This window comes from Scyliorhinus canicula, chromosome 2, assembly GCF_902713615.1.
Source record: "Scyliorhinus canicula chromosome 2, sScyCan1.1, whole genome shotgun sequence".
Lineage (NCBI taxonomy): Eukaryota > Metazoa > Chordata > Chondrichthyes > Carcharhiniformes > Scyliorhinidae > Scyliorhinus > Scyliorhinus canicula.
The window spans coordinates 154,225,617-154,239,889 of NC_052147.1; the positions used below are offsets into that span (position 1 = coordinate 154,225,617).

The 14,273-nt window shown below is 49.0% G+C and overlaps 1 protein-coding gene across 6 annotated transcripts in view; it reads right to left on the reverse strand.

Moving 5' to 3' along the window:
• Positions 1 to 14,273, reverse strand: part of mpp4b (membrane protein, palmitoylated 4b (MAGUK p55 subfamily member 4)) — a 121,796-nt gene that overhangs the window by 90,876 nt on the left and 16,647 nt on the right. For all 6 annotated transcript variants that reach the window (XM_038787986.1, XM_038787985.1, XM_038787979.1 and 3 more), the window contains exon 2: positions 8,894 to 9,015. In XM_038787986.1, the coding sequence (XP_038643914.1) occupies positions 8,894 to 8,947 (54 nt within the window). In that variant the 5' untranslated portion in view covers positions 8,948 to 9,015. The remainder of the gene's footprint in view (positions 1 to 8,893; positions 9,016 to 14,273) is intronic.

The following is a 14,273-nucleotide window of genomic DNA, read 5'->3' on the forward strand; positions in this document are numbered from 1 at the left end:
GACCGGATGGGATCTATCCCAGGTTACTGAGGGAAGCGAGGGTCGAAATAGCTGCGGCCTTAACAGATATCTTTGCAGCATCCTTGAGCACGGGTGAGGTCCCGGAGGACTGGAGAATTGCTAATGTTGTCCCTTTGTTTAAGAAAGGTAGCAGGGATAATCCAGGGAATTATAGACTGTGAGCTTGACGTCAGTGGTAGGCAAACTGTTGGAGAAGATGCTGAGGGATAGGATCTATTCACATCTGGAAGAAAATAGACTTATCAGTGATAGGCAGCATGGTTTTGTGCAGGGAAGGTCATGTCTTACAAACCTAATAGAATTCTTTGAGGAAGTGACAAAGTTAATTGATGAGGGAAGGGCTGTAGATGTCGTATACATGGACTTTAGTAAGGCGTTTGATAAGGTTTCCCATGGCAGGTTGATGGAAAAAGTGAAGTCGTATGGGGTTCAGGGTGTACTAGCCAGATGGATAAAGAACTGGTTGGGCAACAGGAGACAGAGAGTAGTGGTGGAAGGGAGTGTCTCAAAATGGAGAAGGGTGACTAGTGGTGTTCCACAGGGATCCGTGCTCGGACCACTGTTGTTTGTGATCTACATAAATGACCTGGAGGAAGGTATAGGTGGTCTGATTAGCAAGTTTGCAGATGATACTAAGATTTGTGGAGTTGCAGATAGCGAGGAGGACTGTCAGAGAATACAACAAAATATAGATAGATTGGAGAGTTGGGCAGAGAAATGGCAGATGGAGTTCAATCCAGGCAAATGCGAGGTGATGCATTTTGGAAGATCAAATTCAAGAGCGGACTATATGGTCAATGGAAGGGTCTTGGGGAAAATTGATGTGCAGAGAGATCTGGGAGTTCAGGTCCATTGTACCCTGAAGGTGGCAACGCAGGTTGATAGAGTGGTCAAGAAGGCTTACAGCATGCTTGCCTTCATCAGACGGGGTATTGAGTACAAGAGTTGGCAGGTCATGTTACAGTTGTATAGGACTTTGGTTCGGCCACATTTGGAATACTGCGTGCAGTTCTGGTCGCCACATTACCAGAAGGATGTGGATGCCTTGGAGAGGGTGCAGAGGAGGTTCACCAGGATGTTGCCTGGTATGTAAGGTGCTAGCTATGAAGAAAGGTTGAGTAGATTAGGATTGTTTTTGTTGGAAAGACGGAGGTTGAGGGGGGACCTGATTGAGGTCTACTAAATTATGAGAGGTATGGACAGGGTGGATGGCAACAAGCTTTTCCCAAGAGTGGGGGTGTCAGTTACAAGGGGTCACGATTTCAAAGTGAGAGGGGGAAAGTTTAAGGGAGATGTGCGTGGAAAGTTTTTTACGCAGAGGCTGGTGGGTGCCCGGAATGCTTTACCAGCGGAGGTGGTAGAGGCGGGCACGATAGCATCATTTAAGAAGCATCTAGACAGGTATATGAATGGGTGGGAACAGAGGGAAGTAGACCTTGGAAAATAGGAGACAGGTTTAGATAAAGGATCTGGATCGGCGCAAGCTGGGAGGGCCGAAGGGCCTGTTCCTGTGCTGTAATTTTCTTTGTTCTTTGTTCTTTGTTCTTATACAGTTCAAGATGCTACATAGGGCCCACATGACTGGGACGAGGATGAGTAGGTTTTTCGGGGGCGAAGGCAGGTGTGCTAGGTGCTCGGGGAGCCCAGCGAACCACGCCCATATGTTTTGGGCGTGCCCAGCGCTGGGGGAATTTTGGAAGGGGGTAGCAAGGATGGTGTCGAGGGTGGTGGGATCCAGGGTCAAGCCAGGCTGGGGACTCGCAATTTTTGGGGTTGCAGTGGAGCCGGGAGTGCAGGAGGCGAAAGAGGCCGGTGTTCTGGCCTTTGTGTCCCTAGTAGCCCGGTAGAGGATCTTGCTTCAATGGAAGGATGCGAGGTCCCCAAGCGTGGAGGCCTGGATCAATGATATGGCGGGGTTTATCAAATTGGAGAAGGTGAAATTTGCCCTGAGGGGATCAGTACAAGGGTTCTTTAGGCGGTGGCAGCCTTTCCTGGACTTCCTGGCGGAACGGTAGGGAAATAGGCCGGCAGCAGCAGCAACCGGGGGGAAGGGGGGATTGGGTTTGGGGGGAGCGAGAAGTGTGTACATGGGTTTGTGGGATGTGGCGGGTGTTTTCTCTTTCCTTTCTGTTGTTTGCTTTTTTTTTCCGATTTAGTAGTTGCTTTTGTAGGGGGGGTGGGTGTTGTTCTTGGGTTTTTACAATGGTTATTCTGTTAATATTGTTTTGTTGTTTATATTTTGTGAAAACCTTAATAAAAATTATTTAAAAACAAAAGAAATTCTTCTAGCGATTCTGTGGGGCGCTGGCGGCGAGTAGTAAAAACGTGGCGCGCGTAGACCTCATTGACGGGCCTCATGTACATTTTGTCGAGTAGGGCCAGGGCCTCTGTATATGAGCCGGTACAATTTAACTGAGTAGATATACGATGGCTCACCCTTGCGTGCAGTAGGCTGAGTTTCTGCTCCTCCGTCGTTTCTGTGGTGCTTGCTTCAGCCAGGTAGGCCTTAAAACATCGGAGCCAATGTGAAAAGAATTATTTCGCCTCTGCATCTTGTGGGTCGAGTTCCAGTCGATCAGGCTTGAGGGCTGATTCCATAGTCGTTCCTTACTGTTTCTTAAGGCGATTAAATTGATGAGACCATCAATTCACGCGACACGTGGTTAGAAGTGAACAGTGGTTCTAATCGTCTTACAACAGAGCCTGCCTGTGACGAGATGAACTGTAGATGAACTGGCAGGCAGGCTCCGACTGCCAAGCTTTATACAACCAGTGGGGGGGAGGAGTCATGGTCGGAGCCAAGGGTGGAACCCAGTACAAACTTCCATACATTCCCAGTACCCCTCCCCCTAGGGGCAGAGCCGCGCAACTGCTCGTGTGCCAAGCTTACAGAGGCATGGTACAACATGTGTGATAACAGTGTGAATTATGCTATTCTGATTGACCACAGCTGCGTTGATTGCCCAAAGGTGGATCCTGTTGGAATGAAGAGCAACCTCTCCACCCTGTGCCCTGGCGTGGCAGAGGGACCCGTTGAAATACTTGACTCTTGAGAAGGTTAAGTTTGAACTGAGGGGAAGGTTGGAGGGGTTCTACAATTCATGGGTGTTATTCATTATGCACTTTCAAGAATTGGGTAACATTGAATATTAGTGGGGGGGGGGGTGGAGTTGGGAGGGTTGGGGGGGGGGGGGCTGTGTGTGTTAATGGTGACTATGGGTCATTCCTGATTCCTTTTTGTTATTTGTTTATGTTAACTTGCGGGCTCATGTTTGGGGTTTGGTGGGAGGATGGGATCGTTGTTATTGATATGGGATTGACATTATATTCGTTACTGATTATTGTTTATTGTTGGGTGTAAACAGTGGCGGACTGGCCAGGGTGTCAGCTTGCCTGATGGCAAGTGGGCCCCTGATGAAGTGGGCCCCCTAAATCAAATAAAAATGCAATAAAGAAACAAACACAGACAACTGTTTTAGTAATAAAAAGGAATAAGAGAAAGAAGAGAACAGGACACAAATAAGCAGTGCATGAAAAGGAACGAAGCAGGGGAGGTAGTGGAAGGATGTGGAATAGAGGGGCCCGGGTCGGGCATAATTAAGGAAATTCCATGTTTTCAGCAAGAGTGTGTGAATTTAAAGATAAAGTTACAATTCGTGATTTGAGATGGTCGGCAACTTCAAAGGATATCAAGCAGTAGTCTTGGTTCAGCCGGTACATCGGTCCGGGGCCCGGAGAGCCAAGAAGAAGCCCGTGAATCTCTGAAGGGCCCTTAAAAATTATAATTAATTAGATAAATAAATCTCCAACTTCTTTCCTGAGATCTGTATTCTAACTTAATAAAATATAATTGTTTTTAAAAAGAGCAATACCAAATAAAAATGCAATAAAGAAACAAACAAATAATCACTCAGTGTATGAAGGAACGAAGCAGTGTTAAACGGGTGTGAAAAGGAGTGGGGGGGGCTGGTTCACCCGGGTCGGACATAGTTGGAAATCCACGTTTTCAGCAAGAGTGTGTGGATTTAAAGATAAAGTTACAGTTCGTGATTTGAGATGGTCGGCAACTTGAAAGGATATCAAGCAGTACATAGGGTCGTGAGGTCACTCTAAGTTTCAAAAGTTGTCTCAGTTGCTTGCTGGTGTGAACACTGGACAGTGGATTGTCACCTCTTCTGAAGCTGCATAGGCCACAGTAATATTGACTAATGAACATAGCCTATTGAAGTGTAAGTAAGTTATTTTATATTTTTTATCAAGTAGGGGTTTATCTGGCGTTCCTTCAAGTTATTCTTACAATTATCAATATTCATTTTTCCCAATGTGGGCTATTTTTAATTAAGTTTTTATTTCAGGAATATTACCCCTACCAGCATGGAAAAGAAAAAGCATAAATCTGGGTCACTAAAACGCAAAGAACAAAAAGAAGCAGAAAGGAAGGAATCAGCCAAGCGATGCAGACCTATTACAGAGTTTGTAATACCACAAGCACAATCCACATCAATATCCAGTTCTGCAACAAATAATCAAGAAGCAAGAAACAATGCTCATGGTGATAATGCAATGAAATGCGAGTTACAAGAACAGAGAAGAACTACTTTGAATGTAGAGACAAATACAAGTGCATCCATTACTAATCAAGCAAGGCCCAATATTTCTTCTGGCTTCCTTGTTCCGGTATCTGTACTGCCTGTAGTTGCAACATCTGAACACATAGCTTCAACTAGTGACAGGGAATCAGATATTCCTTCAAGCATAAATGACTTGGTTTCTGAAGCACATCCTGTAAATGAACCTACGCAAGAAAATTAAAGATCAATTACTGGAATCTTCCAATATCCATCACGAGCAAAGCTAAAACAGTTTTTTGCTGAACATCCACTTCAGCCACTTGATAATCTGCCATTTGATGCTCGTTTGTATGAGAGGAAAATTATGAATGACTCAGTTCCAAGAAAATGGCTAACATATAACAAAGAAAATAGATGCTTATATTGTTCATACTGCTTAGCCTTTGAGTTTCCCAACACTTGTAATCCATCACCCTCTGTACATGGCTTTAGTGACTACAGGCGTATTAGCCAGAGCTTGACTTTACATGAATCGACAACAACACATGTCAGAAATGCTCAGCAATATATCAGTGTTGTTAATGATGGCACCATAGATACATTTTTTGCAGCATCACTAATTAAAAGGAAAGAAGAAGTATTGAAGCAGAGAAGTATTGTCATGAGGATTATAGACATCATAAAGATGTTAGGCAAGCAAGCTCTTCCTTTTCGAGGTCACAGAAATGAATCAGCCTACACTCTAGATAATGAGGTTCTGAATCATGGCAATTTTTAAGCTACAGTGCAGTTGATGGCAAAATATGACCCCATTATGGCAGCTCACGTTTCTGCAGTGCAAAACAAGTCTAAACAAAGAATCAAACGATTAGAGCAACAAGGAAAGGCTCAAAGTAAAGGCCGTGGTGGACTTGTTACATACCTGAGTAAAACAACTATAAACATGTTAATCAAAATTATGAAGAATATGATACAAGAAAGAATTAGTCATGAAGTTTCTCAAGCAAAATATTATTCTATTCAGGTTGATTCAACACAAGATAATTCATCCATCGATCAGTTTATCATTATTATTCGGTATGTGCTTAAAGGTATTATCTGTGAGCGACTACTTTCAGTTGTGCCAAGTAATGATGGTACAGGACAGGGACTTTTTGATCTATTGATTGAAACATTACAGCATCTTAAAATTGACCCCCAAAAATGTTTATCTGATAGCACAGATGGCGCTGCAAGCTACCATGGCCAGTATAATGGTTTACAAAGTAAAATTGCTGATGTGGCTGATCAACATGTTCATATATGGTGCTATGCCCATGTCTTGAATTTGGTGATAACTGAAGTTTCTTTTTTCAATTTGCTCCAGAATATAGCAACTTTTGTGAAAGCATCATATAAGAGAATGGCTGTATGGATAGAAGTTGTTGGAAAACATCTAGGACAAGAAAAAATGAAACGATTAAAGCTAATTGGTGAGACCAGATGGTCAGGAAAATCCAATGCGGCAACAACTATATTTGGACGTTTTGATGATGCCGCTGCCAGTACTTTCGTAAATCTATTGACATGCTTATCAATGATACAAGATTCAGAAAAGTTTGAAGCAAAAACAAAACATGAAGCAAATGTTTTACTTCAAAGTCTTCTAAAGTTTGAAACCATATTGACAGCATTTACATACTTGTATATATTTGAAACTAAATCCCGTTATCAAGTTATCTACAGACAAGTGGTTTAGATATGTTTACTGCATGGAGTTTGGTAGATTCAGCTACAACAAAGTTGAAGGAACAGACAAGAACATTTGATAACGTTCACAGCAAGGCTTTGGAATTTGTAAATAAATGTAATGACAGGATTTCACAGATGAATATAGATGAAAATCAAACATTGGAAATTGATGCGTTGGAAACAGCATTGCCAGTTAAGAGGCAGAGGAAGAAGAAAAGAATGGCAGATGAGCTTATTGATGATGAAAGAAATTCCTCAGATTCTCTAGCTGATTTTCGAGTAAATGTGTTTAACCTAATAATGGATCGCATTGTCCAGTCACTAGAGTCACGCTTTGTACAACACAAAGGGGCAGCAGGGTAGCATGGTGGTTAGCATAAATGCTTCACAGCACCAGGGTCCCAGGTTCGATTCCCGGCTGGGTCACTGTCTGCGTGGAGTCTGCACGTCCTCCCCCTGTGTGCGTGGGTTTCCTCCGGGTGCTCCGGTTTCCTCCCAAAGTCCAAAGATGTGCGGGTTAGGTGGATTGGCCATGCTAAATTGCCCGTAGTGTCCTAAGGTTAAGGGGGTGGTTGTTGGGTTACGGGTATAGGGTGGATACGTGGGTTTGAATAGGGTGATCATGGCTCGGCACAACATTGAGGGCCGAAGGGCCTGTTCTGTGCTGTACTGTTCTATATGTTCTATATGTCAAACAGTTGTATAAAGATTTGTCCTGCTTGGACCCAGCAAAGTTTAAAACTATTGCAGAGAAGGGCCTTGAAGATGAAGCATTGGAAGGTATTATTATTAAGCTGTTTCCACAAGTCAGCAAAGATCAAGTAATATTGGAATTGTTTTCTTTTGCTTCAAACTTTGATGTATTAAAGCTATTGCTTAATGATGGTGAGAATGTGGATTCCAGTTGCAACAATTGTAAAATTTGCAGCACTTGCCTATCGTGTGTACTAAAAATTCTGGCATCCAACAGACTTCATGACAAGGCATATGATAACCTTTATGAACTTTATAAAGTCATCTGCACACTATCAGTTACTCAAGTCCAATGTGAGAGGACATTTTCAAACCTAAAGATCATAAAGACAAGGTTAAGAAATTCGCTGTCTGAGGAGAATTTGGAATCATACATGTTGCTATCCATTGAAAAGGAATTGTTAGATGAATTGGATGCAGAAGCAATTATTGGCAGATTCGCACAATCATCTAGCGAACACAAACGATTGCTCTTAATATAGTGGACTGCATGCAATGCTCTATTGTGCTTTTGAACTATCTGTTAATGTGTAAATTGTGCAGTAAACTATTTAAAAATATCAACCAATTACTTAAAATAAAAATAAGTAAAAAATTCAATTATAACATTCTGTATTTACATTTGGTATCTACTGCCAGTAATATGTACAGTACATGTACACTGTAATTACTAAGAAATACACATTTTTTTCCACAAAAATTTTAATTGTACCCTTTTTTCCATATGTATTTTTTGAAAAAGTTATTTATTCGTTATGAAAATTAAATGATAGCATTGTAGTTGTGGGTGGGCCCCCTTTGCCTCCTGGCAACCAATATTTTTAAACCCAGTCCGCCACTGGGTGTAAATTTGGGAGAAAATGTTAAAAAGGAGGAGAATATTTTTTAAATTTAAAAAATGAAAAGCAGTGGGGAACTCTGCGGTCTACCCACCTCAGTCTGAAGGGCAGCCCTATCATACTCACAACTTTATATCCCTTGGCCAAGTTTGTATTCAGAACTGTGAATAGTTCTGAAACATTACTGAGGTTGTCCAGCTTGAATTCTCTTATACCGCTAAAGAAGTACTTTCTGAAATATTTTGTCAGCCGCTATTTTTTCTCAGTATATAACCAGTATATAGCCAAGATGAGGGTGTAAACTAAAGTAAACATTCAAAACAATAGCAAGTTTTATGGTGACATGATTAAATTATCTATTGGATCAGGTAAGGGGTAGCATCATTAACTCTGCAGTGGAGCTGCTCATTATTTAAATCATTCCTTCATGTGGGTATCATGGCTGTGCCAGCATTTGTTACCCATCTCTAATTGTCCTTAAACTGAGTGGCTTGTTGGGCCATTTCAGAGGGCAGTTAAGAGTCAACCACATTGCTGTGTCACATGTAGGCCAGACAGGGTAAGGGCAGCAGATTCCTTCCCTAAAGGGCATTAGTTAACCAGATGGGTTTTTACAACAATTGATGGTTCATCATAACGTGCGATTTGATCCCATGCCCCTTGAAGATTAGCCTGGACTTCTGCACTTGTAGTCCAGCGAAATTACCATTGTGCCACCCTCTCCCCCCCAGATAATGGGACAGTGTAAGTGGGGAAGCTCAAAAGAGATTCTCCAAAACTATGCTGCGGAACTCTGTCGGTGGGACCCTCCAGTTCGCTGGCAGTGCACCCATGCCTATGGGTTTCCCGACGGCCACAATGGGAAACTCCATTGGCCCTGTGGGAACAGAGAATCCTGCTGCTGGCAGGGTGCGGAGCAGGAAAATGATGCTGGCGGGCCGGAGAAACCCGCCCACCGTGTTTCAGTATATCTTTTACCTTCAGTAGTGACTGCAGCCATCGTGTGTTTAGCAATCCGTGCAAGACATCCATTACACTATTGTTACTGTCCAGAGATATGATTTGTTTCTCAACTTCTGTCCTCAGGAGCAGACAAGGATCTGAAAGGGAACAAGTTGATGTTCATTGTCGAGACATTGGATGATCGAATTTGTATTGTTTTAACTGTTCTGCCTTATGCACTTTAATCAGATGTTTCCATTGTCCTTTGTGACTGCCAGTAAGCGAGAGGGACTCTTCATACACAGGGACTACCACTGTAACTCTGATGGGAGACTGACTGACCCCCACTCCCAAGAATGACGGATGTCTGGCTACTCTTGGTCTCTGCCATATTTGGAGGTTTCTTATTAATATAAGATCAGAAGAAATGAGAACAGGAGAAGGCCATAGACCCTTCGAGCCTCCTCCACTTACATTAGGATAGTGATTGGTGTAGGAATTTCATATATAGATTTTGGGGGGTATTCTACCCCCCCCCCCCCCCCACGCCGGGTGGGAGAATCGCCAGGGCGCCACGCTGCCCCGACACCCGCGCGTGATTCTCCCACCCCCTCCCCCCCCCCCGAAACCAGCGCCGCGAGAATCCTGCCGGGCCACTCGGAGAATCGGCGCAAACGGTGAGCGGTGATTCTCCGGCCCAGATGGGCCGAGCGGCCGGCGAAAAAAATGACACTCCTGCTGGCGCCGTTCACCCCTGGTCGCTGCCGGTAGGAATTATGTGGGAACGCTGGGAAGGGGGGGGGGGAGGGAGCTTCTTCACCGGGGGTGCCTCCGATGAGGTCTGGCCCGCGGGGCCCACTGATCGGCGGGCCGGCCTCTCCTCCCCTGGGCCTACCTCCTTCCGCGGCGAGCCCCAGAACCCCGGCGCCATGTTGGTGAGGGGCCGACGCGCGTAAGAAGTTCCTTGTGCATGCGCAGGATGACGCGGCCCAACTGCGCATTTGGCGCCCGCATAAGGGCGTCCGAGCCCCCACCCTGCACCACATGTCGGAACCCCTACCAGCCATCATGGCCACTGAACCAGCTACCCATCCCTTGCCCTGTATGCGTTGGACTGTCTAGCACTGTCATTTTCTGTCTGCGCCCCCCCCCCCTCCCCCAGGAGAAAGCCCCCACAACCGGTGAGCGGAAGAAGATAGGAAGGGGACCACTGGACCCGCGGCCCCTCACCAGGGCAGAGCACAGCGCCCTGGATGTGGTCGTCGGCCCGGAGCAAAGGGAGGTTGCCGAGGTGAAGTTCAGACACAGGCGAGGAAATGAGACCCTGCTGAGTTGCAATTCCTCATGACACATGTCAAATCTCCCCAACACCATCCCCACTCACCCTGCCACCACCCTCAGCCCCTCACCACCTTCACCCCCACACCAGCCCCTCACCCTACACCACCCCACCCTCACCCCCACCAGCCCCGGCCCACGGTCTAATCATGCGTCTTGTCTTATGTCTTGCAGGAGCTGCTGGGGATGGTGAGGGTCCATTTGGTGCCCCCTGCTCCCAGGCCAGTGCCACAGCTGGAGTCCCCCGTTCCCCCCCCCCCCCCCCCCCCCCCCCCCCCCCGTCCCCCCCGTGAACTGAGCACTGACGCTGAGAGCAGCTCGGACACCAGCCCTTCGCCCGAGACTCAGGAGACCCCGGAGCTCAGGTCGGAGGATGACACGGATATCCCGTCACAGCTGTCTCCAACATTGTCCACCATCCCAGAGACATTCACCTCGGTTGGCACTTTACTGAAGAGGCTCTTGGGGCACTATCTGGTGTTCGCCACACAGCTGATCTGGTACATCAGGTGGAGGTAGGAACACCCGAGGGGGTCGATGGTCGGAGGGCAGGTCGACCTCAGGGACGTGCTGCCATCCAGATTGGTTCCGAGCTTCCGGAACGGAGTCCCATCGATTGTGGAGATGCAGTCTCAGAGCCAGGGACTACATGAGGGGATGTCAACGAGCACCCAGCACCTGCAGGTGCAGTTGGAGGAGTCCAACCACGTGCAGGAGCAGAAGGTGGAGCCGACAATGCGTGCCACATCCGTGGTGGCATGGGTGGCATCCATGGTGGAGGCATTGACAGCAATGGTTTTGGCTATGGATTAGCATATCCAAGGCCAGGGGCATTCTGTGCCCAGGACAAAGTTGCCACCTCAAAGGCAACCATGTGCCAGAGCCACCCCACCTAAAGATTATAGCGGCGCTCCTGAGCGTGGCTCAGTCACAGCAGGTCATGGCTAGGAACGTCGGTGGCATTGCCCAGGTGCTGGCGGACATGGCGCAGGGAGAGAAGGAGGTGGCCCAGTCCCAGAGGGAGCTGGCGCAGTCACTGGCTGATGTTATGCAAACCCAGAAGGTGGTGGCACAGTCAATGGGTGATGTGGCGCAGTCTCAGACGGAGATGGTCCACTCCCTGTGCTCCATGGCCAAGACCAGAGCGGGCCTCCAGGACTGGCAGCGCCAGGTGGCAAGGGAGCCTCAGGGATAGCTCCAATCGCACCCCCGTCCATGGAGTATCCCGGGGCCCATCGGACACACACAAGGGAGGAGAAGGTGATGGGGCGCGTGTCGGTGACGCCTGCAGGGGCGATGCTGGAACACTGCATCACCTCGGACTCCTTCCCCTCCTGTCCCTGGTGCATCAGGTGGGCAGCGGGTGGAACAGGGTGGCACCATGCTACCTGGGACACCCGACCAGCAGCCGGGCCCATCCAGGCCGGGTCGCCCCAGGAGACAGCTGCCAATGGGGATCCAGGTTGCATGGTGGGAATCACAGCAGGCCGCCTCCACCCCTGCTGTACCATCTGGGGATCCACTTAGACACAGCGTTGGGGTCCATAAGGCCGGAAAGTTAGACACCAAAATGGCACGGGTGCAGGGTACAACTTAATTATGGGGCTGGGGCACGTATCTGTAAATATTTGTGCACATTACACATCTGTTACCACTGTTAGAACCTGCCTCAGTGCTCTGTCAGATGGGTGTGAGGGTGGGCTGGTAGGGTTGGTCAGAGAGGGGGTGCTGGGAGGGAATGGGTTGACGTTGTGGGTGACCCGTGCTCCCCACCCTCACTGCCCCCCCTCCCACCCCCCCACCCTGACGTTCCTACCACCGTCACCCCAGGGATCCGATGGGACCGTGTGACAGAATGTCCAGCTGGTATGCAGGGATTACCCAGGTAGATAGTGGAAGTGTTACCATGGGTAGGAGTCAGATCGCATCATACGATGTGGAGCACCAGAGCCCATCGCAGAGCGCATTGTCATCATCCTCCATCCCATGGACCAGACCCGCTGTCACTGCCAATCCAGGGAATTCCCTGTTCAAGTGTAGAGTGGGTAACCTTGGGCGGGATTCTCCGACCACACGCCGGGTCAGAGAATCACCGGGGGGCTATGCGAATCGCGCCCTGATGCCGGGAGGCGATTCTCCTGCCAGGATGGGCTGAGTGGCCGTTGTTTTGTTACCTGTAGAGACGGGAATCTGTGCTGCTCAACTCAGTCACAGTAGACGCTCTGGAAGAAGGCTCAAAGTCGTCCCGAAGTTTTATAGAAGGTTTATTGAGCAACACAACTTAAATAACTGCGTGAGCTCTTACTTAAAGAACTGCACGAGTAAAAAGGTTACAACTTTTCTATGCTCTGCAACTAGGCCTGACCACACTAGCAGCCCTGAGCTAAATTTCTGTTCCTGTTCTCCTCACAGTCAAGTCAGCCAAAGAGAGGGGGAGGGCTGTCTGCGTCCCACTTTTATACATGCCAGTGCTGCCCACTGGTGGTCTTTCCATTACCCATCAGCCCCTTCTGTACATACCCATGTAAGGATCACTACAGCCGTGACAAAAAACCCGAGTCACGCCTGCGCATTTCTAACATGCTCTGAGCCGGCGGGACCTCGGCATTGACGGGTCCGGGGCGGCCTGTGGGGGGGGGGGGGGGGGGGGGGGGGGGGGGGTGGTGGTGGTGGGGGGGGGGGGGGGGGGGGGTGGGGGGGGGGGGGGGTGGGGGGGGGGGGGTTGTGGGGGGTGGGGGGGTGGGGGGGTGGGGGGGGAGGGTGGGGGCTGTCCGACACCAGGGGGGCCTCCGTTGTGGCCTGCCTGGAATCAGGGCTAAATAATCGGTTGCCTGGCCTCACGGGCTGGGGGCCTCCGTTCTTCCACGCCAGCCCCTGTAGCCCTGCGCCATTTGGCGTCGGGGCCGGCGCGGAGAAGGAAGCCACTGCACATGCATACGTTGGCTGCTCCAGCACCGTGCTGGCCCCCTGTGGTCCGGAGAATCGGGCGTCAAAAGGCCTATTGACGCCAGAGTAAAACACTCCTGTTTTTACACCAACGTCAACACATAGCCCTGCGATGGGAGAATCCCGCCACTTATGTTTGCTAACTTTTTTAAAAAGTGAGCTGACCCACAGAAGTACAATGGAGGATGGTTCGCGGCTAGGAGGGTTCCTAGCCTGGGGGGGGAAGGGAGGGGGGGAAAGGGGAATACCGGGTTGCTGCTGGTAGGGTCAGGAAGGAGCTGGTGGGGGCTGAGGGGACAGAGGAGAGGTGTTGTCGCTGTGGGGACTGGGTCGGGCAGGGGGTGCTGGCCTGGGGCGGGCAGTCGATGGGCTATGGCTAGTCGACGGGGGAGGGGGGGGCGGGGCGCCCTCTGATCCGGTTGGTCACCTGGAATGCGAGAGGATTGAATGGACCGGTGAAGCGGTCGAGGGTACTTGCTCATCTGAGGGGGCTAAAGGCAGATGTGGCAATACTTCAGGAGACCCACCTGAAGGTGGCGGACCAGGTCCGTCTGAGGAAGGGATGGGTGGGGCAGGTTTTCCACTCTGGGTTGGATGTGAAGAACCGGGGAGTGGCGATTCTGGTGGGGAAAAATGTGTTGTTTGAGGCATCGGAGGTGGTGGCGGATGAGGGGGGTAGGTATGTTATGGTTAGGGGCAGGCTACAAGGAGAGAAGGTGGAACTTGCTAGTGTGTATGCCCCAAATTGGGATGATGCGGGCTTTATGAGGCGTATGTTGGGACGGGTCCCGGATCTGGAGGCGGGAGGTCTGATTATGGGGGGGGACTTCAATACGGTGTTGGATCCTTCACTGGATCAGTCCAGCTCTAGGACGGGTAGGAGGCCGGCGGCGGCCAAGGTATTGAGAGGGTTTATGGACCAGATGGGTGGGGTGGATCCATGGAGGTTTGTGAGGCCGAGGGCACGGGAGTACTCTTTCTTCTCCCACGTACATAGGGTCTACTCTCAGATAGACTTCTTCGTGGTGAGTAGGGGACTGATTCTGAGAGTGGAGGAGGCCGAGTATTCGGCCATTGCAATCTCCGACCACGCTCCGCATTGGATAGAGTTGGAGATGGGGGAGGTGCGGGA